At 36.5% G+C, this 26716-nt stretch overlaps 1 protein-coding gene across 6 annotated transcripts in view; it reads right to left on the bottom strand.

The window, feature by feature from the left end:
• The window catches only part of MTHFD2L (methylenetetrahydrofolate dehydrogenase (NADP+ dependent) 2 like), a 145782-nt gene that overhangs the window by 50975 nt on the left and 68091 nt on the right, over positions 1-26716 (bottom strand). Inside the window, exon 7 of one of the 6 annotated variants that reach the window (XM_055384795.2) lies at positions 10416-11300. The exons of the other annotated variants lie outside the window; for them this stretch is intronic. Within the exon in view, the coding sequence (XP_055240770.2) occupies positions 11245-11300 (56 nt within the window). The 3' untranslated portion in view covers positions 10416-11244. Of the gene's footprint in view, positions 1-10415; positions 11301-26716 lie in introns of those variants that run through there. 6 annotated transcript variants of the gene reach the window in all.

Here is a 26716-nt window from a genome sequence, read left to right as displayed (position 1 = left end):
CATGTTTTCTAGATACTTATTTCTCTGTGCTGAATTCTGGGATGAGTTCAGTTTATTACTCCAGAAGATTTATTTTCTGTTGTGTTCATATTGCTATTTAGTGTTAAAGTTTTATTTTTTAATTTCAATAACTATATTTTTCATTTTAAATATTTCTAATTAATTCATTTTCATAATTATCAATTTTATATAACCCCATATTCTTGTTTTATAAACTGTTATTCTCTCATTGCTATAATCCCTTTTTTATCTTCATAATGCCATAAAAATACTTAAAAATCCATTTTGCTTGCACTTGTATGCCTATTTTCCTCACCCTCAGGTTTTCTGTTTGTCAAGTCTGTTGTTTGTCCTTGTCTTTGTTAAGTGCCTATGTTGTTATGACCCCCGAGATATCTCATCCTACAGGATCCTGGTCTCTTGCCGTAAGTTTGCAGTGGCCTTAGCCAAGGCTCCAATAATAGTCTGGTACAGAACAGGCCTTGCAGTCACGGCTGCCAGTCTTCAAAGATTCATTTCTAGACTTGTTCTCGCTTAGCTTTAGACTCCCATAACTGTACAAAATTTGCTGCAGGAGCCCCAAGCTATATGGCAGAAGGTGCTGCTATTCCAAGTAGCCAAGAGAAGAGAAAGAGGTGGCATCTTTCCCAGCACCCAGCACCATACAAGTTGTGCAGACATGGCTCTCAGCTACATGCCCAACTTGTGTGGGCATAAAGAATGCTTTTTCCAAGCATTCACCTGGGTCCCATCACCCACCTTGCCTGTGGACTAGCTTCACAGCTTCAGGGTGTTCTGAACTCATTTGTTCCCCACTGCTTTTTATTAAGTTGACATCCTTATTCTAGTCTACAGAGACCTCTCTTTCTTGTTTTCTAGAACAACTATGCTGATTAATTTTAAAAATAGTTTTGTTTGCTACTGGAAATTCAGAAATTGAGAAAATTACACGGTCTGTTTAGGAGCTCATTGTCACAATAGAGAGTCAGATAGCTATAATAGAATATGGCACTATGATATAGGAATGCCCAGGGTGTGGAGGAAATCAAGCACAATGGGGTTTAGGGAGGGGGATACCTAGCCTGGCTTGTGGCAGTGAGGGCATGTTTTTCAGGCATATTTGTGGAAGTGAGGACATGAGCTGATTCTTGACAGCTGTAAGTAAATCAGGTGAATGAGGTGAAAAAACTACTCTGAAAGGAAGAATCTGACTACACAAAAAAGCAGGGATTTCCAATAAACTTGGAAAGATTTAGGAAGCTAAAAAGAGTTTGGGATAATTAGACTATAGGATGTATGTTGAAGACAATGGTTGGTGATGAAGCTGGAGTACAATCACAACCACCAAATGATAGAAAACATTTCATTCTCATCATGTACTTAGGAGAAGAGAAAGGCTGATTCATGTGCAAATGACCACATTACAGTTCAGGTACATCCTCTATTTACAAGAGACTTGGTTTATCCATTGAAAATGTCAAGAACTGCAAGTTTTGCATTACACTGAATTCTTGTAAAAAACCATGACTGAATGTATCTAATGATTTTGGAGAAATGAACATGACAGAAATCCACATGATAGGCTTAACCCAGCATACTATTTATTGTTAGAGGAGAGATGAGTCTGAGTTCATCTTAGATCTTAGAGTTCATCACTCAGATTGGACTCTATTCTGGGCTCCTAGGGAGTCAATCTGAAGTTGTGGAGAAGGAGAAGCCATAAATAAAAAATACAAGGGATATTTCCCTAAAATTCTGTAATATGCTGGTGCAACTCTGAGAGGGAATAACATAAGGGCGAGGCATTTTTCCCATTTTGCCACAGAACTCCAGGCAGCTCCACTTAAAGGGCTTCAGCATATCTAAAATGGAGTGCGCAGTTGGGAGACTGTGTCTGCTGTGGCAGCTGTTCTTGGCAAGAATAATAGAACCTCATCTTAACACACACATACAGATGCGTGTTGTAAGGAAACAGTTATGAAGGGGTTGAAGCAAGAGAAGAGAACACCATGTAATAACTGACTGGATTTGCTAGGGAGTATAAAAACCTATTAGAAGCTCTCAAAAATATCATTAGCAAAGGTGCAAGGCATAATTAAGAGGAACTGCACGCAGAACCTTTAAAGTTTTAGCACTATCCAGGAAATAGTAGAACAATATCCAGATAGAAAAATATTTCCAATATTTCAATAGAAATTTGCTGAATAGCTACTATGTGCTAGGTGGTATAGTAGGTGTGAGGGATAAAACCATGAACAAGGCAGCCAAAAATTCCTTCCCTAATGGAGTCTACATTTTCATAGGGAAGATGGCCAGTAACCATACAAATAAATAGACACATAATAAAATGTTGGGTAATGATAAGTGTTAGAAAAGAAAGACTGCAATTTTAAAATAGGCCTCTCTACACATATACCATTTAAACAGAGACAGGAATTAAATTAGAGAGTGTGATTATGCAAGTTAGTGACTTTCAAACTTTTTTGTTTCAGAACTCCTTTTGCTCTTAAAAATTATTGAAAATCCAAAGCAAGAAGGGAAGTTTAGAGAAAAAAGAATAAAAAGAAATGAACAAAGCCTCCAAGAAATATGGGACTATGTGAAAAGACCAAATCTACATCTGATTGGTGTACCTGAAAGTGACGGGGAGAATGGAACCAAGTTGGAAAACACTCTGCAGGATATCATCCAGGAGAACTTCCCCAATCTAGCAAGGCAGGCCAACATTCAGATTCAGGAAATACAGAGAATGCCACAAAGATACTCCTCGAGAAGAGCAACTCCAAGACACATAATTGTCAGATTCACCAAAGTTGAAATGAAGGAAAAATGTTAAGGGCAGCCAGAGAGAAAGGTCGGGTTACCCACAAAGGGAAGCCCATCAGACTAACAGCGGATCTCTCAGCAGAAACTCTACAAGCCAGAAGAGAGTGGGGGCCAATATGCAACATTCTTAAAGAAAAGAATTTTCAACCCAGAATTTCATATCCAGCCAAACTAAGCTTCATAAGTGAAGGAGAAATAAAATACTTTACAGACAAGCAAGTGCTGAGAGATTTTGTCACCACCAGGCCTGCCCTAAAAGAGCTCCTGAAGGAAGCACTAAACATGGAAAGGCACAACAGGTACCAGCTGCTGCAAAATCATGCCAAAATGTAAAGACCATCGAGATTAGGAAGAAACTGCATCAACTAACGAGCAAAATAACCAGCTAACATCATAATGACAGGATCAAATTCACACATAACAATATTAACTTTAAATGTAAATGGACTAAATGCTCCAACTAAAAGACACAGACTGGCAAATTGGATAAAGAGTCAAGACCCATCAGTGCGCTGTATTCAGGAAACCCATTTCATGTGCAGAGACACACATAGACTCAAAATAAAAGGATGGAGGAAGATCTACCAAACAAATGGAAAACAAAAAAAGGCAGGGGTTGCAATCCTAGTCTCTGATAAAACAGACTTTAAACCAACAAAGATCAAAAGAGACAAAGAAGGCCATTACATAATGGTAAAGGGATCAATTCAACAAGAAGAGCTAACTATCCTAAATATATATGCACCCAATACAGGAGCACCCAGATTCATAAAGCAAGTCCTGAGTGACCTACAAAGAGACTTAGACTCCCACACAATAATAATGGGAGACTGTTAACATTAGACAGATCAACAAGACAGAAAGTTAACAAGGATACCCAGGAATTGAACTCAGCTCTGCACCAAGCAGACCTAATAGACATCTACAGAACTCTCCACACCAAATCAACAGAATATACATTTTTTTCAGCACCACACCACACCTATTCCAAAATTGAACACATACTTGGAAGTAAAGCTCTCCTCAGCAAATGTAAAAGAACACAAATTATAACAAACTGTCTCTCAGACCACAGTGCAATCAAACTAGAACTCAGGATTAAGAAACTCACTCAAAACCACTCAACTACATGGAAACTGAACAACCTGCTCCTGAATGACTACTGGGTATATAACGAAATGAAGGCAGAAGTAAAGATGTTCTTTGAAACCAATGAGAACAAAGACACAACATACCAGAATCTCTGGGACACATTCAAAGCCGTGTGTAGAGGGAAATTTATAGCACTAAATGCCCACAAGAGAAAGCAGGAAAGATCCAAAATTGACACCCTAACATCACAATTAAAAGAACTAGAAAAGCAAGAGCAAACACATTCAAAAGCTAGCAGAAGGCAAGAAAAAACTAAAATCAGAGCAGAACTGAAGGAAATAGAGACACAAAAAACCCTTCAAAAAATTAATGAATCCAGGAGCTGGTTTTTTGAAAGGATCAACAAAATTGATAGACCGCTATCAAGACTAATAAAGAATAAAAGAGAAAAGAATCAAATAGATGCAATAAAAAATGATAAAGGGGATATCACCACTGATCCCACAGAAATACAAACTACCATCAGAGAATACTACAAACACCTCTATGCAAATAAACTAGAAAATCTAGAAGAAATGCATAAATTCCTCGATACATACACTCTCCCAAGACTAAACCAGGAAGAAGTTGAATCTCTGAATAGACCAGTAACAGGATCTGAAATTGTGGCAATAATCAATAGCTTACCAACCAAAAAGAGTCCAGGACCAGATGGATTCACAGCCGAATTCTACCAGAGGTACAAGGAGGAACTGGTACCATTCCTTCTGAAACTATTCCAATCAATAGAAAAAGAGGGAATCCTCCCTAACTCATTTTATGAGGCCAGCATCATCCTGACACCAAAGCCGGGCAGAGACACAACCAAAAAAGAGAATTTTAGACCAATATCTTTGATGAACATTGATGCAAAAATCCTCAATAAAATACTGGCAAACCGAGTCCAGCAGCACATCAAAAAGCTTATCCACCATGATCAAGTGGGCTTCATCCCTGGGATGCAAGGCTGGTTCAATATAAGCAAATCAATAAATGTAATCCAGCATATAAACAGAACAAAAGACAAAAACCACATGATTATCTCAATAGATGAAGAAAAGGCCTTCGACAAAATTCAACATCCCTTCATGCTAAAAGCTCTCAATAAATTAGGTATTGATGGGACATATCTCAAAATAATAAGAGCTATCTATGACAAATCCACAGCCAATATCATACTGAATGGGCAAAAACTGGAAGCATTCCCTTTGAAAACTGGCACAAGACAGGGATGCCCTCTCTCACCACTCCTATTCAATATAGTGTTGGAAGTTCTGGCCAGGGCAATCAGGCAGGAGAAGGAAATAAAGGGCATTCAGTTAGCAAAAGAGGAAGTCAAATTGTCCCTGTTTGCAGATGACATGATTGTATATCTAGAAAACCCCATGGTCTCAGCCCAAAATCTCCTTCAGCTAATAAGCAACTTCAGCAAAGTCTCAGGATACAAAATCAATGTACAAAAATCACAAGCATTCTTATAAACCAATAACAGACAAACAGAGAGCCAAATCATGAGTGAACTCCCATTCACAATTGCTTCAAAGAGAATAAAATACCTAGGAATCCAACTTACAAGGGACATGAAGGACCCCTTCAAGGAGAACTACAAACCACTGCTCAATGAAATAAAAGAGGATACAAACAAATGGAAGAACATTCCATGCTCATGGGTAGGAAGAATCAATATCGTGAAAATGGCCATACTGCCCAAGGTAATTTATAGATTCAATGCCATCCCCATCAAGCTACCAATGACTTTCTTCACAGAATTGGAAAAAACTACTTTAAAGTTCATATGGAACCAAAAAAGAGCCCGCATTGCCACGTCAATCCTAAGCCAAAAGAACAAAGCTGGAGACATCATGCTACCTGACTTCAAACTATACTACAAGGCTACAGTAACCAAAACAGCATGGTACTGGTACCAAAACAAAGATATAGATCAATGGAACAGAGCAGAGCCCTCAGAAATAAGGCCGTATATCTACACCTATCTGATCTTTGACAAACCTGAGAAAAACAAGCAATGGGGAAAGGATTCCCTATTTAATAAATGGTGCTGGGAAAACTGGCTAGCCATATGGAGAAAGCTGAAACTGGATCCCTTCCTTACACCTTATACAAATATTAATTCGAGATGGATTAAAGACTTAAATGTTAGACCTAAAACCGTAAAAACCCTAGAAGAAAACCTAGGCATTACCATTCAGGACATAGGCATGGGCAAGGACTTCATGTTTAAAACACCAAAAGCATTGGCAACAAAAGACAAAATTGACAAATGGGATCTAATTAAACTAAAGAGCTTCTGCACAGCAAAAGAAACTACCATCAGAGTGAACAGGCAACCTACAAAATGGGAGAAAATTTTCGCAACCTACTCATCTGACAAAGGGCCAATATCCAGAATCTACAATGAACTCAAACAAATTTACAAGAAAAAAACAAACAACCCCATCAAAAAGTGGGCAAAGGACGCGAACAGACACTTCTCAAAAGAAGACATTCATGCAGCCAAAAGACACATGAAAAAATGCTCACCATCACTGGCCATCAGACAAATGCAAATCAAAACCACAATGAGATACCGTCTCACACCAGTTAGAATGGCAATCATTAAAAAGTCAGGAAACAACAGGTGCTGGAGAGGATGTGGAGAAACAGGAACACTTTTATACTGTTGGTGGGACAGTAAGCTAGTTCAACCACTGTGGAAATCAGTGTGGCGATTCCTCAGGGATCTAGAACTAGAAATACCATTTGACCCAGCCATCCCATTACTGGGTATATACCCAAAGGACTATAAATCATGCTGCTATAAAGGCACATGCACACGTATGTTTATTGCGGCACTATTCACAATAGCAAAGACTTGGAACCAACCCAAATGTCCAACAATGATAGACTGGATTAAGAAAATGTGGCACATATAAACCATGGAATACTATACAGCCATAAAAATGATGAGTTCATGTCCTTTGTAGGGACATGGATGAAACTGGAAATCATCATTCTCAGTAAACTATCACAAGGACAAAAAACCAAACACCGCATGTTCTCACTCATAGATGGGAATTTAACAATGAGAACACATGGACACAGGAAGGGGAACATCACACTCTGGGGACTGTTGTGGGGTAGGGGGAGGAAGGAGGGATAGCATTAGGAGATATACCTAATGCTAAATGATGAGTTAATGGGTGCAGCACACCAGCATGGCACATGTATACATATGTAACTAACCTGCACATTGTGAATATGTACCCTAAAACTTAAAGTATAATAAAAAAAATTATTGAAAATCCAATAATTATATCTAATGATATTAATATATAATTACTTAATGACATATTTATTATATAAGCAATTAAAATTGATGTTTATTTTGAAAAACAATAAGTCTATTACATGTTAAAATAAATAACATATTTCAACTAACTATATATTCCAAAATTTTTAAAAAATAAGAAGAAAAGGCACTGTCTCACAATTTTGAAAATCTTTAAGGTCCAACCTAACAGAAAGACAGCTGGATTCTTTTTTGTTTGTTTGTTTTTGAGACTGAGTCTCGCTCTGTTGCCCGGGCTAAAGTGCAGTGGCGCGATCTCAGCTCACTGCAAGCTCTGCCTCCGGGTTCATGCCATTTTCCTGCCTCAGCCTCCAGAGTAGCTGGGACTACAGGCGCCCGCCACCACGCCTGGCTAATTTTTTTGTATTTTTAGTAGAGACGGGGTTTCACTGTGTTAGGCAGGATGGTCTTGAGCTCTTGACCTTGTGATCCGCCCGCCTCGGCCTCCCAAAGTGCTGGGATTATAGGCGCGAGCCACTGCACCCAGCCAACAGCTAGATTCTTAAATCTTCTTCTGTATTCAGCTTCATATGCATATGTAGTTGGAAAAGGCAGGAGTGTTTTACTAGCCTTTTATGATAATTGTGGATATCTTTCTTTGATTCTATACCAAAGCGTGACAAGTGATAGTTTCTTAAACGTTAATTGCAATGTAGAATTTGAAGCCACTTCAATGAACTCTGTAATATTCATACTCCATAATCTGTAATGCTAAAATCCACTGGTCTGTCTTGCATTTTGAATGGATTCCATGACATTATGTATTGCTTATTTGGAAAATAGCATTTCATTGAGTTTTGTGGATATTCCACATTGCCACATATCATTATACAATATAAAAATTGCATTCATTAGTAGCACTATTGATCTCATGAGAAAAAAACATTAAGTATTAGAAAGCTGTCAAGCTCACAGTGGGGATACTGCTTTTGCTTGAGATCAAACTATGGCTTAGTACAGAGGGCTAGTATAAATTCACTAAAACTCACCTGGGTGCCTTTGGCACCTATTACTAGACTTTGCTTTTATATCTTCCTTCCCATCGACAAAAGCAGATGATTCAGCACTCTGACCCATTTCCTGCAAAGCCAATAGATGGTTCTATCTCTACCCCCAAGTGAAGACTACCCACTCATCTATCTTTCTGATCTGAGGATTATACCACTTCCCAGAAGACTGGAAAGATTGTGGTGATGAATGTAACAAATAAATAGATGGTTCTATCTCTACCACCAAGCAAAGACTACCCACTCATCTATCTTTCTGATCAGAAGACTGGAAAGATTGTGGTCATGAATGTAACAAATGACTTCACTCTTCATTTGAGAACCCACCCCCAACAAACAGGGAGTGGCATTTTGTCCCACAGGCCCAACCTTAAACATATAATAATCGCATAACAACAGTAGGAACAAATAGTAACAAGAGATTGTTCTGTCACACCTACCAACAGATTGAGCAGTGTTATTTATAATGTTGATCCTCCACAAAGCATAAAAACAACAGTGTTTTGGGTCAAATTTCACAGAGCCCACTATAATAGGTGAGGTCTGTGTACAAGCCAAAGTCAAGAAAGAACGGGTGCTTTGAGAGAATAAAAAAGCTCTCTTTACTCCTAGGGATTTAATGCGTGGCTCTGTTACCTTGCCTACAAGCTTTGTTTTGTGAGAATTTATAGGTGCTTATGATATACTTGTGATGTAAGGACCAAACAAAAAATAAAACAACATATTCATATTCATTTAGCAACATGAAAAACATGCAGAGAAAGAAACACTGAACAGGCTGAGATGGAATCTTGTAAATCAAAGGAATAATTTTTTAAAGTAAAAAAAAAAAAGTTTATTAAAATCAAACAAATAAAACAACAAAATATCAAAATAAACCAAATATTTGTTTTTAAAAATCAGCAAAGTCCAGAAATGTGGATTTAAGAAAGCTTCAAGACTTTGCCTCAAATAGGTCAAAGGTCTTCATGGCAGAGTTTTTATGTTACCATAACAATCCCATCCCATTTAGCCAAATAGGAATGTGATGAGACAGTATCCTCACATTTGGGAGTACAAAGATAACCTGCAGAGTTCCTGTACTCAGGGAGCTTGAAACATACTATTTGGAAGATGACTGGCATAACTGCAATGCACTGTGATAAAAATATATCTGATTTATGCATAGTTAAAACAGGTAAAAGAAAACTACAAAAGTCTTTCTTGGCTACTAATCATAAACCCTTAAAAAGCATATGGCAGCTGAGAGGCCACATCCTTAGGGAGGCCTTCTGTGCCACAGCAATCCTAACACTTGACCAAGTCCCCTTCTATAGGTACCTATAGCATCCTGCACCTCTCTCTCTCATCAATTTTCAAATTTTGCTGTTACATTTGTATGTTGTCATTTGATTAGTGTCTATTAGAGTAGACTATAAGCTCCATTTAAAAATATGAATGTGAAATGTTATACATTAGGAGAGGGTTATAGAATTGTAGTTAGAACTTTGCAAACTTTTTGTAAATTTAAACACATGTTGGTTTTTTGTTTTCTTTAAATATGCCCTTTCAGTTCTATCAAAAAGTACTGCCAAGGAAAAGAGACATGTGACCAACATAACTATAAATTCCTGAGCAACAGCTATCTAAGGCCGATGCCCACTCTTTCAAATATGTTAACACTTACACTTGATATAAAGCAAATAAACAAGAAAAATTAAAAGCACATCCCACTGTCCAAAATCGTGGCAGCCATAGCCAAAAACAGAATAAAGAATCAATATCAGGAGCTTTAGAGTAAGACAGACTTGGTTTCCAATCCTAATTCAGCTAGTTTATTGTATGATCATAAGCAAATCAATTCACTTTAAGCCTCAACTTTTTGCATCTATAATATAGAAATAATAACCTTACTGACCTCATAAGAATGTTGGAAGATTTAAATAAGATGATGCTTCAGAAATGCTCAAAAAATATTAGTTATTATAATAAACATTGTAAACACTGATATTTAAATAAATAAATGATAAGCCTATACTAAAACTCTATACTGAAATATTACATTAAAATCTGTTTGCTACCAACCACTAAGTTTTTAAAAATAATGTACCATGATACTCAGAAACATGAGAATATTTTATTTAATCATACAGAAAAGATTAAATGTCCCTATACATGCTTTTTTGACCATTTTTGTAGTCTGTTTTTATTATTTTACTTATTTACTATATGCTTTAATTAAATTGTCATTTTTTGATAATTATAGATTCACATCCATTGTAAGAAATAATACAAGATACTATACAATGATAATATCTTGCCAAACTACAGGACAATATTATACCCAGGATATTGACATTGATACAGTTAAGATATAGAACATTTCCATCATCAAAAGGGTCCCTCATGTTGCCTTATTACAGCCACACCCAGTTCCCTCCCACATCATCCTGTCCTTGACTCCCGGAAACCGCTAATTTTGTCACTTTCAAGAATGCTATATAAATGGAATCATATATTCTATGATTGAACAAAGAACATGTGAGATTGCCTTTTTTACTTCATAATTTGCTGGAAATTCATTCAGGTTGCTGTATCAATAGTTCATTCCTTTTCACTGCTGAGGAATATTTCATGAATGGATATTCATGCTTCTTTTTTTAGCAATGTCAAGAAAATTAATAAGACAAATTTAAAACTAGATAGGTTTTTCTAAGGTCTAAAATACTTATATAGTGCCGGGTGTGGTGGCTCATGCCTGTAATCTCAGCACTTTGGGAAGCTGAGGCAGGTGGATCGCTTGAGTTCAGGAGTTGGAGAGGTCCTGGGTAAAATGGTGAAATCTCTCTACAAAAAATACAAAAATTATCTAGGCATGGTGGTGTGCACCTTGTAGTCCCAGCTACTTAGGAGGCTGAGGTGGGAGGATCACTTGGGCCCAGGAGGTCAAGGCTACAGTGAGCCATGATTGCGCCACTGCACTCCAGCATGGGAAATAGAGAGAGACCCTATAAATAAACCAAAAAATTAAAAATTAAATAATGATATTGGGGAAAAATGGATCTGCACCTATTTATTACAAAACATGCTTCAGTTAAAATATAGATTTATCTTTGGTGGACCATAATATTATAGAACAAGTTATTAATGTCATCTGGATAATTCTACAGGCTTGAGGAAAGAGCTCAGCAATAAGGAATGTTCAAGACAGAATAGAAAAAATCATTTGATAATGGTAAAAGTAAGGAACTCAATTGAGAGCAGGTAGAGGGGTTTCTCTTCTATCTCTTTCCCTCATATTCTTGCCCCACTCCTTCCTCTTGGCGCTAATTAAGAACTAGATGACTTCTTTCTACTACATATATGGAAATGAATTTGAAAGCCGAAATTATCCTCTATTTTAGTATCCCTAGGGCTTCCAGTCTCCCCTGCCTTTTTTAAAAAGCTTTATTGAGGAATAATTCACATACTACATGATTTATCCATTTAATTAACATTACTTTGTCCCAAGAAAAGCCAAATAATTAAAGGTGTTTGGTAGTTTGCAGGAGACAAGCAATTTCAGTTTAATACATTGTTTCCATGCTCCTCTATATTAAAAAGTAACAGCTGCAGAAAACAACATGACAGCAGGCAGAATCTTGCCAGTGATTGGAAATGGGTCATCTAAATATTCTTTATTTTGCTTTATAATATGAAATCAATACATTTTAGAAAATTCATTTAGAGAATTCAGAAAATGATAAGAAGGAATATATATTTATCTACCAGAGATAACGTCTCAAGTTGTATTTTTTAATTCTATCTTTGTTTTCTGTTTGTGAGTGTGTATGCATGACTGTGTGTGGTCATATCTCTTTCTGTAATGAATATAATCGAATACAAATGTTTTTTAAAATATAATTTCATTGCATCTATAGAATTCCTATAGATACACACCATCATCCATCATCCATTAAATGTTCCAACATTGTTGAATGTTTAGAGTGTTTCCACTTTTTGCTATCATAAATAAATTTATAACAGATACCTTTGTATGTTATCTCTGTAAGCCTCAATATGATTCTTTAGGATACATTTCTAAAGGTAGTATTTTGGGAACTGAGATAATGTTAGTTAACAAGCTTGTCTCCCAAAAAAGTTTTAAAAAATATTTATTTGTATTTGCAGAAATGTACTTATGTTTACTATCTAATTCTGTAGCTAGGCTGCAGTAAAACTAATGCCATTTCCCGAGTTCTTTCCAAACTGCTCAAAACCCTTTGCAGAGCTTCCACTATAATGTCATAAAATTTATCATTAAGTAGAGGAGGGGGAACCCCTTCAAATGTTTTTTTATTCAAGAGAAGTAAATTTGGGGGTGGTATCTTAGTGACCTACAAGAATGTATGTTACTCTTAGTACACATGGAGGGATTCTCACTCCTTTTGATATGGTGCACCACATTATTTTTACGTATATCCTGACCAACTACCCTGGGAAGGATGTATATGGTCATGTGGATTTGGGAGTGTATGTGTCTGTGTATTTTACAGAGACAAGAAATCTTTCTGATTTTTGTTAAAATAAATATAAGCAGGAATTATGAAACACATAATAGAAACTCAACAAAAAACATTACTGCAATGTACTTGCCCCTTTTTACAATGCAATATCTGATTCTTATATTATTATCTTCATCTGAAAGGCACATATTAATAAAATTCTAAGTGAATTGCCTGCAATCTGCACACTCAGAGAAAAACTATGAGTTATTTGAATTTGTTCCAACCACAATCATAAAGCCCACACTTCTGCACAGTACTCGTTAATTCTCACATTTTGTAACAGAGGTAAGTCATTTTTAAAATGAGCAATTATGAATTAAACAAAAATAAATGTGAGGGAAATGTGCTTCAGTAAAAGACAGATCCAGAAGTCTTTTTTTTTTTTAATTATACTTTAACTTCTAGGGTACATGTACACAGTATGCAGGTTTGTTACATAGGTATACATGGGCCATGTTGGTTTGCTGTACCCATTAACTCGTCATTTACATTAGGTATTTCTCCTAATGCTATCTCTCCCTCTGCCCCCACAAACCACGACAGGCCTGGGGGTGTGATGTTCCCCACCCTGTGTCCAAGTGTTCTCATTGTTCAGTTCCCACCTATGAGTGAGAACATGCAGTGTTTGGTTTTCTGTCCTTGTGATAGTTTGCTCAGAATGATGGTTTCCAGCTGCATCCATGTCCTTGCAAAGGACATGAACTCATCCTTTTCTATGGCTGCATAGTATTCCATGGTGTATATGTGCCACATTTTCTTAATCCAGTCTATCACTGATGGACATTGGCGTTGGTTCCAAGTTTTTGCTATTGTGAATAGTGCCACAATGAACACACATGTGCATGTGTCTTTATAGTAGCATGATTTATAAGCCTTTGGGTATATACCGAGTAATGGGATGGCTGGGTCAAATGGTATTTCTAGTTCTAGATCCTTGAGGAACCACCATACTGTCTTCCACAATGGTTGAACTAGTTTACACTCCCACCAACAATGTAAACGTGTTCCTATTTCTCCACATCCTCTCCAGCATCTGTTGTTTCCTGACTTTTTAATGATCGCCATTCTAACTGGCATGAGATGGTATCTCATTGTGGTTTTGATTTGCACTTCTCTGATGACCAGTGACGATGAGCATTTTTTCTTGTGTTTGTTGGCTGCATAAATGTCTTCTTTTGAGAAGTGTCTGTTCATATCCTTTGCCCACTTTTTGATGGGGTTGTTTTTTCTTGTAACTTTGTTTAAGTTTCTTGTAGATTCTGGATATTAGCCCTTTGTCAGATGGGTAGATTGCAAAAATTTTCTCCCATTCTGTAGGTTGCCTGTTCATTCTGATGACAGTGTCTTTCGCTGTGCAGAAGCTCTTTAATTAGATCCCATTTGTCTCTTTTGGCTTTTGTTGCCATTGCTTTTGATGTTTTAGTCATGAAGTCCTTGCCCATGCCTATGTCCTGAATGGTATTGCCTAGGTTTTCTTCTAGGGTTTTTATGGTTTCAGTCTAACATTTATGTCTTTAACTACATAAATGAGTAAAAAGAAAGGACTTTCATAGAAAGTTGCCTTAGAATGCACCACAGATATATACCAATACACATTCCTTCCTTCTCAGAACTGCTCTACTTCAGAACCAAAGCCACACCTAAAGCAGGTAGCCAGGTGCTCCGTCAGAGTCTCCATAGTACCTTTCAAACACCACCTCTGTATGGATTATTACATAAGCACTGACATGTAACATTTTGATCACTACATTTTTTAAATATCAATTTTCCTAGGTATTAATTAGATATGCTGATGCTATTAAAATGACACAATTAATAATGACTATAGATCTAATAAAATTGTTTCACTTTCTGATAGTCAACACATTGTCTGCAACAGACATTCAGTAACACCAGGCTCTGAATACACCATTGGAATGATGACTTCATCTACAGAAAGGCTTATATTCCTACCCACAGTAGGAATATAAAAAATATAAAGCAATGGTATTTTCTAGTTTTTTCATTGAAGACAGTAATTTCTCAGTTAATTCTTTGCCTCTCCCCTACCTTTTTTTGAACTCTGCAGGTGCAAGCTCTGAGTCAGTGGTGCTGATGCAATGCCATATTAAGCTTTCATGAAGTGGAACAGTCCCAAACAAGGTATGAAAGAGAATCTAAGGTTGAATGAGTCCTGAAAGGATCATCTTCCCCTATGAAGAGCTTCCTTACCTTCTAGGAAAAAAGCTTAAACCAAGACCAAGATAAGCACTTGACTTCTTTTTTTTCAGACAGAGTCTGTCTCTGTCACCCAGGCAGGAGTGCAGTGACGCGATCTCAGCTCACTGCCACAGCCTCTAAAGTAGCTGAGATTACAGGTGTGCACCACCACGCCCAGCTAATTTTTGTATTTTTAGTGAAGACTGGGTTTTACCATGTTGGTCAGGCTGGTCTTGAACTCCTGACCTCAAATGATCTGCCCACCTTGGCCTCCCAAAGTGTTGGGATTATAGGCTTGAGCCACCGTGCCTAACCGGTTAAGCACTTGACTTCTAAAGAAAGGAATTCATTCATTGAACAGGGAGTTTTCTAGTCCTAAAAGCGAGGTTCTTCACCAGGTACAAGAAACACAAATAATAAATAAGACATGGTCCTGGCTGCTGGAGGTCACAGAACAGTGGATTTCACTCCAGTGCTGTCCCACTATAATTCTTACTATTCCCTACTCATCACATGTCATGTAGATCCTTTCTTTGTATTTCCTTTCTCCTTCTCCTCTTTATTATTTTGTTATACTTCACAATATGATTGAGAGAGGACTTTTATCCTTTATACGAAAGCACCCTTGTCATCCCATGTTACCACAACATATTTAAATTTTACAAAATGTAAAGGCATATTTTATGCCTGATATGGGTGTTATTAAACGACTTTTTTACAACTATAAAGTACAACTTCATATAATCCCATAAAAGTAAGGTTTATCAAAAAAAAAAAACCTAAAAAGAGATAAATCCACTGAAAGTATAGTGGGGAAAAATGCCTTAAAGCTCCTCCTCAGTGTAAGTTCAGATAGCATTTATTGCAGTCTCTTGATGAAGTGAGTGATAATATTCATGGGACATATCCAAAAAGGCACATAAAAGTTAAAGTATGATTTTTAATCATCTACTGACACACTAGGAAAAATATATGTGCGTTACGCACCACTCTCTATTAGATATGTGAAGCCTATCCTGTTTTTCATGCAGAGATAATCATTTACTGGCATGACTGAGCTAGAGACAGAAAGCTTTCAATCCATACTAGCAATGTAGACCCTGGCGTGTCATAAGTTGCCTTGACCTGAGCCCCAGGGAAGTTGAATGGATACCACAAGTGTAAAGGAATAAAGGACAAGGTGAGACCATAGAGAATACACTGGATGGCTAGAAAAAACTAGCGAGCACATCCATTGCATGTAGAACTTTCGTTTCAGGTCCTAGTTTTTAAGGAATAACAGTGAATAAGTCAACAGATGTTTCAAGCAAAATTTAGGCAACCTGGTTTAGAAATCAAATAATCAAGCCATAAGGAACTGAGAAAACAATTTATTTGTGTTTTAGAAAGCATTAACATAATCAAATAATGGACATGGGAAATCCAGAGTTACTAAAACCAGGCTGTTGGTCACAGAAAAAAGTGCTGTGAAGATATAATAGGCTGTGAGCAATAAAACTGTAAAAATCAGGTCAAGTTGGTAACCTGGACAAGTCAGATAATAGAAATTAACTGAGCATTAGATGGTCACAATAAATCCAGTATGCAAAGACTACAAATGCAAGCAAAAACAAAAAATTCTGCCTGCTGGAAACATTTATTAAAGAAGTTTACATTACACTAAAGAAGTTTAAATTTAATCTTTTACATGTAAAAAATTAAACATTTATGAAGTAAAGTCCATCATTTTACTTTTAGGACACAATTTTGTCTCCACTATATGGCACATTTTGGTTTATCAAATACATTCTCTCATGTTACTCAAACAATGCTTTCAAGCTGATAAAGGTCGGGGTTACAAAAGAACAACAGGTATGAAACAACAAAGCTTCATAAAAATACCAGTTTTTTTCTTATACAATCAATTGAAGTAGATGCTGGAATAAGAATAGGCTATCTTTCATTGGCACTAGGTATACAGAAGCAAGAAGGCAATGTTATAGAAGTACCCATATCAACCAACACACTTCAAATATGTCTGAAATAGAAATTCAGTCCATGCACTATAAACAGACTTATTCTAGATGGTTTTATCCATGCCTTCGTGTCCAATATCCCTGATATTAACAACTTCCAAAATTATCACTCCAGAACAGAGCTCTCTCCCAAACCCCACACCCACATATCTCAACCCTCTCCTGGACTTTTCCACCTGAATATAACACCTAGTGTCATTAACTCAACACATTCACATTGAATTAATTATCTCCTCCCACTCACTCATCTTTACTTCTCTCAAACTTTGCTTCCTTTCTATATACCTTCCTTGTTAATGGCAACACCATATACTTAGTCTCTAAAGCCAGTAAGCCTTTCTAGTCTACTTCCTGTTTTTCCTTCTCACTTTCATCTACTCCTGTATTAGTGTTGAACTACATCAATGCTACTTCCAGTTTTATCCCTGCACAGGGGCTATCCAAGTGATCTTTCTAAAATTCAAATATGATGTTATTTCAGTGCTTCTAATTATTTAAAGGTTGCCTATGACCTACAGGATAAAATTAAAATTTGTTAATTTATTATGATATCTGGTTTTTCCTAAATGTTATGCTTCATCTTTCACAACTCACAGACAGGCACCTGTCATTTTGAAAGAGTAAATATTTTCTTTGCTATATGCATAGCATTTTATAGCTCTAAGCTGCCAGAAGTCTCATTGCCTTTTATTCTGCCTAGTGAATTTCTGTCCATTCTGTGGGATGAAACCCGACTCATTCATTTACTTTTCAGAGTCAGAGGAAAAGAGCTATTACTTCCTCTCCAATGATGCTCTCTCTCTCTCTGTTTTTATTTTTCAATCTATCTGTGTCTCTTACACACATAAACACACACACACTGTCTCCTTTTCTACACAGATAGACATGTACATATACATACACACATGTATCTAATATTGCACTAGCAAGCTGTATTACACTAATTTGTTTGCACATCTTTCTCCTCCACTAGTGTCTGGACTTCTCAAGAGCTGAACCAAGTTTATATATATATATTTTTCTATTGCCTGCTATATGGCTTAATATGTACCAGTGGCAAAATTAGTATTTGCTGGATGGATGAATGAATGAGTCTCCAAGAAAATATGTATAAACTTAAACATTACAGAACTGTTCATAATAGCAATAAATTGGAAATAGCATACATATTCATCAGCAGAAAATGGATACTCAGCAATTGAGTATTATAGAAATAGTGCTACATCTATTAGCATGGGCAAACTTGAAAGTCATAGCATTAGTCAAAACAAAGCAAGTTATAGAAATATAAAACAGGTAGATTGAAAATATACATAATATTCACATCTGTCAAATTTAGGTATTGATAACATAAGTGTTAATGTTTTAATTAACATTATTCTTATACACTTTTGGGTATATTTAAGTATTTCCTAACATAAACCTCTTAAAGACCTGGACATAAAAATATAACAAAGTGATAATATCAAAGGCTACAGACATAACTTGAAAGGAAGAACCTCACTTCTTCCCAAGCCCATGATATACATGCATGGACCCAAATAGAATTAAGTTTAAATGATGTATCATTTGACCATCTAAAGTATATTTCCAAGGAAGTCTGTGATTCTCCACAGTGAAGAAAGATCTTTGATATAAACTGTTCTTTACTGAAGCTTTTTTGGATATTGCTATCAATGCTTGTTTTACTCATGAAAAATCAGAAGTAGTACATATATATGTGTTGAGAGAAGAGCCTCAAAAGAAAAAAAATCAACCTCAGCTAACCATGTACTAATACCATAGATTGAAAACACCTAGAGATGAAAAGATTCCCCCTTTTCAAAAGTCCCTGTAATTAGAACAAGTTGAGGAGAAAAACACAAGGGTCTCAGTCAAATGAAGAAAAAAAAATAAAACTTTGTGATGGTTCTGAGGTGATCAATCTTGGAAAAATGTTTTTGCTTATTTGAGGCTAACGAGCAAGGAAACATATAAAAGTTTGTACATGTTTTTGTACAGTCTATATTACCAAAGTATCAGAAAGTTAAAGTCTTTTCATAATAGATAATAAATTTTCATATATTTCCATTTAAAACATGTTGTAATTTTACTGATAGGCTCACCACACAATAGGAGAATGAAGGGAAGGGAAACTACCTTCACTTAGTAGCCATTATGTGCTAAGCATGTAATTCTCATGACAGTTTATAAACACTAGTATTACTACCTCCATTTTGCGATAGCTGAAGATAAAGCCCAGAGAGTTAGATGTGATTTTTAAAGTTAAAATTGAATTTAAAACCAAACCCTCCTTACTTTAAAGACCACGTTTCTTTTGATACTACACCCTACTTCATACTTGAGTCCCTTTCCCCACACACTAGGCTTCTATCTTCTCTTGTGGAAAGATAAGGATCTATAAAGCTTCATAGTATACTGATTGGTAATGATAACAGGCCTGGAGAATGGGTTACAAATGAGACACAGCTATCTCCTCTCTCTGTTAAAACTTTACATAAATGCACAGGTAAGGTATGAAATATGCTTTAATATTAAACACACGTGTAAGCCTTTATTATACACCAAGCTTAAATGTTCATTTGTTTTTAGAATATAAGTAATAATTACTAAGAAAATAAACTTAAGACCAATATGATAAATATTATAGGTTACTTGTGCAAATAATTTAAGATGTTTACAGCTGTTTGCTGCATTATTCATAACAGTAAAACTCAGGGAACTATCTAAATGTCCAATAGTCAAGAACTGAATAAATAAAATTTAGTATATCCATAGCACTCAATACTATAGAGTCATTAGAAGTCTGTTTTGGAAGAAAGCATTTTATAAAGAAACACATACATGGTGTAGAGCTGCTAAATACAAATAGTATATACAAGGCAAAAGAATTGTTTAAATATTTAAATCTATGTATAAATATAAAACAGTACAAGGTCAAACATCAAATTGTTTACCTTATTTCACTTTGGTTGGGATTAAGGTTCTTTCCCTCCCTCTCTATTGTCCAAGTTTTCTAAGTTTTTGCAGTAAGGATGTATTACTGACACCAAGAAAAATATCAGTAGTCAGGCTGCCCTCTCAGGTATTGACAAAGCTCACTGCAGGCCAGGGAAGCTTTGCTTACTTAGTAACTTAGGCTTTGGGCATGGGTTGTGAGGGCCAGAATAGCCTGAGGTGGGAAGATGAGGTAGAAACAGAGACAGAGGGAGACTGGGACGGTGGATAAAGGCCTGAGAGAAAAAAATCCCTTTCATCTAAGTGCCTCGGCCTTCCCTATCTCCCCTCTCAAAGTCAGGTTGTTCCAAAGGAGGGAGAGGCAATAAGGAATTCATCCAGGGAGCAACATAATACACATCTATGAACAAGTGCTGATGTCACCCTGAGAAGGCATACATCTTAAGTATAAAAATAAAGTTTCCATAAAGTTGGTCCCTCATGTGTAAGTCACTTCTTAATTTATTTATGCTTATAAGAACTACTCTACTCTGATATTGTATTAGTATCAAAAGCAACCAAGAAGTATATTCTTTTAGTTATGCTAAGTTGTAGCTTAATAATCAACTGATTTATCATTTCTAAATTGTTTAAATATTCATATGCAATGCCTAACATAGAACACATTAACACATAACACTTATTGAATATTTGCAATATACTGGGCACTGTGCTATGCTCTTTACATGGATTGGCTAGCTTGATTACACTATGCGAAAGGTTTTTTTTTTGAGAAGTGTTAAATATTCTTTATTTGGTATTACACATAAACCACACTAAAATGCCTTTCAATAAGTAAAAGGCATCATTTTAGATATGGGAAATTCTACTTAGATCAGCATAGTTAAGATCAAAAATATAAAGCAGACATCGCTATGAAAGGTTACTTTTATTATTATCATTTAAATCACATCAATGAACAGATTGAGATTCAGAAATGAGACCAAGCTCACAATCAGCAAGTCTCAGAGCTGGAATTTAAATCCTGGAATTCTTACTTTAGAAAGGCCTGTGCATTTTCACTACTCTGTACCATGAAAATAATGACAACTTTTAGGAAGGAGGGAAGGAACCCTTAAGTGGAGTAGCAGAGGCTAGCAAAAGAGGACAAGCTGGACAATAACAAATAACAAATAAGAAATGAGATATGGAAAGGACTATAGTATGAGTGAAGCCATGAAATGTGCTGGCATCACTCAGGAAGCACTCAGGGCTGTAAGTGAGCAAGTTGTACTCCCGGGTTGCATGAGCTGTGGGGATGGTGGAGCTATTTCCTTGCCCCACCCCTTGGAACTTCTCCATGTCCTGGTTTCCTGAAAATTACAAACCCTGTTTCAAGGAGGAGGAAATACACCCGGGGGAAAACCCTATTGAGCCCTAGCATAATGTTTGACGGGAGTGTTTCTAAGACTTGATAATATGATTGGAGAAGTGGTGAAAGGAAATTCGTTGGTCACTTTGTACTTTATGACAAGTAAGTATGAATATTCTGAGTTACTAAATTGCCCATTTATCCTGTTTTATATCATGGTATCTGTCATTAAAAGTGTTGCAATAGACACTCTAAAGTTACAACTGTGAAGGTTCATTCATCACGCTGGAAGGGATGGCTTAGTGGCCAAAAATGCCAGCTTTCACTACCGTGACACTGCATCCAGAGCTTGACATGCAAGTGGCATTGACTCAGCAGCTCATTTCCTGAATATAGTTTCAGAGCTTACTCAGATGGGTGGAGGGTAATGTGGACAATGTCTAAAAAAACTTGCCTATCCTGCTGAATAATGAAGATTCCTGGAATTTTACAGACTTAGGATAGCCTACAGTTTCCTTAAAGCAGATACGAGAAAGCCCAATGATCTCCAACATGATCTTAGAATCGATACTGGCTAGCTTTCCCTTCTTTATCAGTAGCTTGTGCAAAGCTTATTTAGCCTTTCCCTAAACTGCTCCTCCCCTTTCAACCATCCAATACTCTTACTGTTCTTTAGATGTCAGTAATAGTCTCCTTACTCTTTCTTCACCTTTCCCATAATTTATTTTTTTCTTTTTTCTTTTTTTTTTTCTGAGACAGAGTCTTGCTCTGTTGCCTAGGCTGGAGTGCAGTGGTGTGATCTCGGCTCACTGCAACCTCCGCCTCCCGGGTTCAAGTGATTCTCCTGCCTCAGCCTCCTGAGTAGCTGGGATTACAGGCACCCACCACCACACCTGGCTAATTTTTGTATTTTTAGTAGAGACAGGGTTTCACCATGTTGGACAGGCTGGTCTCAAACTCCTGACCACAGGTGATCCACCCACCTGAGCCTCCCAAAGTGCTAGGATTACAGATGTAAGCCACTGCACCCGGCCACCTTTCCCATCATTTCTTAATCTTAACATTTACACCTAAATCACTCCATTCATACACTTAATGACATGAACTGCTCTCTCATGAATAAATATTTCACTTTTTATTGCTTTAGCAACTACTTTATGATGACAAACTGGAATAATTTGGTAGTTCCCAAAAATAATGCTACACTGTGTAAATCCAACAACTAGAATAATTTCATCTTAAAAAATTAGATTATATCGGCTAAATATGTATCAATTTGAAAAAGTTCTTATTGTAGTTATAATCTCAAAATCAACACAGCTCACATTTACTGGGCAACCACTATGTGTTAGATATTGTTCTAAGCACTTACCTAGCAAGCTTAAAAAAAAATACCATGCCTTTACCTGCTGTAGTCTAATGAAGATAACAACTATAAACAGGTACTATGTGCTATAACCATGGTACATTAAAGTACTCTAGAAACTTGTTAACTCTCTCTGTGAACTCAGAGATTTGGCTTTGAGTAGGGACTTGAAGCTACTTACTTCTAATTGCATAGTGTGACAGGGTCTTATTCTGCAGATCTAAGCTTCTAACTGAGTCTAAATCTCAATTTTGGGGGCAATTTTAAAAAGGTGAGTGATATATAAGCCAGTAGGAGTAGTACTATGAGAAACTGGAGGGATGACATTAATATTAAATAAGCTAATATTCATGTCTCAGGATCTTCACACAGGATTTCCTCTTTTACTTTCTTCAAGCTTGTGTCAAGATTTCATCACCACATTCTTCACTCTCATCTCTCAGACATTATCATTCTTTCTGATATATATCACGCAATCCTCCTCCTTCTACTCTGAGTTCTCCTAGATGAGGTTGTTTCCACATATGCTGACATTCTCATTATGACAGTGATCTAGCCCTCCCCGTTCTGGCTACCTCTGCCATTAGATCACTATTTCCTTTTTAAATACCCACTGCTATTTGTATTTGTTTATTTCCCACACACAATGCATGGTATGGTCATTCTGGCAATACTTTATTCCTATTGTCTGGTTATATGGGATTTATTTTTTATATTCACTCACATTTTTTCTATAATTTATAAATGCCTACATGTTTTATCCCTAACTTCTCCAGGTGATTATTAATTAACTGGAAATGTAGCAATCTTTAGTTATTTCTTATAAATTCTCAATTTTCTTCCCCTAAATTTCCCATTGGCTAAATATTTATTTCTTCAAGAAGACTGCAGAACTATATACAAATCTGTCTTCTACGTTCAACATACTTTTGTATTTAGTAAGAGGCATTAAAGGTGAAATAAAAAAGCAAGGAACAGGACTTCCTCCCACTGTCTTTGTTTAAAATGTCTTCTAACTAGTATTAGGATGGTGTATGGCCAACTTGGCTACATCTGAAGTAGCTGCTCACCTGACTGGCACCCTCTGGTGGTAAGAAAATACCCTCAGCAGGATGCTTGTGGGACAGCCTCAACACCCACGACACCTAAAGCTTGAGTACCTCCTGGCTCCTGTCTTGTTTATTTTATATAGGCTTGAGTCTTCCTTGTCCTTCTCTTCCTTTATTTTCCTTTTCTCTTTCTTTTCCTGTCTTCTTTTTAAATATCTGTACTCAAGGCTGATTTAGGCCTTTACAAAGAAAGCTAGAGAGGATAAACTCAAGGAGGACAACAGTGTTGACATTATGGCATAAGCTTTGACTTAGTTACAAGAGAATATCAGTGTTTCTTGCAAGTGGATTGTGATCACCCATGTGCCATTTGTCATAATAATAAAACAAACCACGAGTAGGAAGGCATGATGAGAGATTTTCCTCCACTAGAATAAAATACTCATTCAATATAATATTTGATAAATGTTATCTAAGGACAATAGTCAAATATTCTGTACAAGCTGTTAACATTAGTCAAATAATACCTTTTAAGGATAATGTAAACTTCATTCTGCCTAAGGTTAGAAATGGACAAAGATGAGCATTCAAATTCCTCTTTACTCAACAAATTCTGTGTCTTGTGTGTGAACAGAAGTGTCTCTAAAAAGAAGTCAGTATAATACTTATCTGCCATGAAGGTATCAGTGGCTGAAGCAGTATTTCACTTAATGCTGATCTGCGGTCTGAAAAAGTTTACTAACTCTCTAAACATGCCTGACTTCTGTCAATGCAGTTCAAAAATTTGCATTTGATATCACCCAAATGTAATTTTTTGGAAAAACAGGCAATGTGGTATGGTTATCTGTACCAGCTTACTGATTTTTTTTCTGGGAAAAAGAACATTTCTATTTTTACTCTATGAGGAGCCAACTACTGTTCCTGCAGTCATGTATATATTCTAGGTTCCAGAAAAGGGCCTATAGAAGAATCAGATATTTTATTAAATTTGATTGAAACTATGTGTTCAAATACAAAACAAATTAGAGCAAAATCTAGACCCATTAAATGAAATTGCAATATCTCTCCTCTCTGTTTCTACTTTTACACCTCTGAAGTCAGTTCTTGACACAACTGCAGACATGAGGTCTGATATGTTTTTAAAGGTGTGATCAGTCCTTTAAAACCTAAGTCAGACCATGTTGATCTGCTGTCAGCCATTCTTGGCTTATATCAAAATCCTAACCATGGCCGACAACGTCCTTCATGAGTTAACCCTGGCTACCTTCCCAACAAAATTTCTTACTAGTATCCTCATAATTTATTAATATTTTATTAAAATCAGAGTAATATAATAAGCCGTCAAAGACCTGTGCTCTGGAATACATCACGCATGCTCCTGCCTAAGGACTTTGGTATCTGCTGTTTCCTCTGCTCGGGATGCTCTTCCCCCAGGAATGGTTCTTGATTTGTGCCTTTACTTCATACAGATCTGCTTCTGCCGGTATCTCCATGGGAAGCAGAATCCACCCCATATAGTAATGAAATAATTTTTACAGTGATATATTCAGGCTAAGATAAAAACAAAAGCTGTTGCAGCTCTTAGAGATTAGAAACTGGAGGAAGCTTGTACCATTCCTAGGTCTGTAGGGGTGAGGAAATGGTGTTACTGCAGCCCAGTGAGAGCCTTAGCTGTCGGGGAAAGGATGCTGAGCAAAAGCTATCGATTCAGGAGGAAGAGAAAGACAGTAGAAGTGGAAAAGAGTAGAGAAGAAACACCATGACTTGACATTTCTCTTCTTCTCCTTCAGATATCCTACTAGTGCCAAACCTTGCTGGGAGCCAGTGTCAGAGGAACACAGGTGAGGCCATCTTCATTAGTCAGCCTCTCAGGGCCAGACCAGGGCAGGGAAGGGCAGACACTGGGGCTGGTGGACAAATGGAGAATGGCCAGGACAAGAACTCTACTCAAAAGGTCACCTCCCAAGAAAGATCTTCACCAATCAATCAATCTAAAACAGTATCCCCAAAACACTATTCCTTCATCCAGTTTCATTATAGCACTTATCATTATCTGGCATTATATTTTACTGTTTATTTGCTCTCTCTCCCACTAAGATGTAAGTTCTACAAGGGCTGGCATTTCATCATTTGTATCCATTGCTGTATTCCTAAAATTTAAAACAGATACTGCTGCATAGGAAGGGTCCAATATTTATTGAATAAATGAATGAATTTAGTACTATCTTTGCTATTCAAAAGTACACGTTTAATTAAAATCAGAGTAAATGATAAACTCTCAAATATCTGTAAGTGAATTATCCATACACAAGCCCCATATTCCAGCCTTTTCTATGTTCTAAAATATCTTTCTTGTTAACTTACCCTGTAGGAAAACACAAATAAATTTAAATAAATTTAATCTTATGAAATATAATAAGTATACATATACATATATTCCATAAAGCTTTCTTTTATATATTAAAATAGAGAATTAAAGAGTCTCATCATTGAAGGAAGCATTAAAACACAATGAACCCAACCTAGTACTCAGTAGACAGACATTCTCTGCAATGGTCCTTTAAATGGTAGGGAGTAAAGAAAGAATGTAATTCCTTCCCCAAAGAACATATGCTCAAAATAATTACAACTGTTTACATGCATTTTTAGCTATGTTGTTTAATTTATTGAAATATTTTGATAATGTTGAAAGGGGATTTTTTTTGTCAACCAAAATGGGGCAAAATCCAATAAACGTTGACAAATAATGCTCTATGAAATGCCACTTATGTTTTTATCTATTTTGCTAATCACTGTAGTGATAAGGAACTTACTATATCAAGAACTGGTGACTTTGAGGCAGCTTCTATTATTATAAAAGTTTGGGCTTGGGTTTTTTTTCTTTATGTTAAAAAAAAAGTTGTTATATCTCTTTAGGTCATACTTTCTTCCAGACCAAA

This window comes from Gorilla gorilla, chromosome 3 (genome assembly GCF_029281585.2).
Source record: "Gorilla gorilla gorilla isolate KB3781 chromosome 3, NHGRI_mGorGor1-v2.1_pri, whole genome shotgun sequence".
Lineage (NCBI taxonomy): Eukaryota > Metazoa > Chordata > Mammalia > Primates > Hominidae > Gorilla > Gorilla gorilla.
The sequence above is the reverse complement of the archived record's forward strand: the minus strand, read 5'-3'. Positions and strand labels throughout refer to the sequence as shown.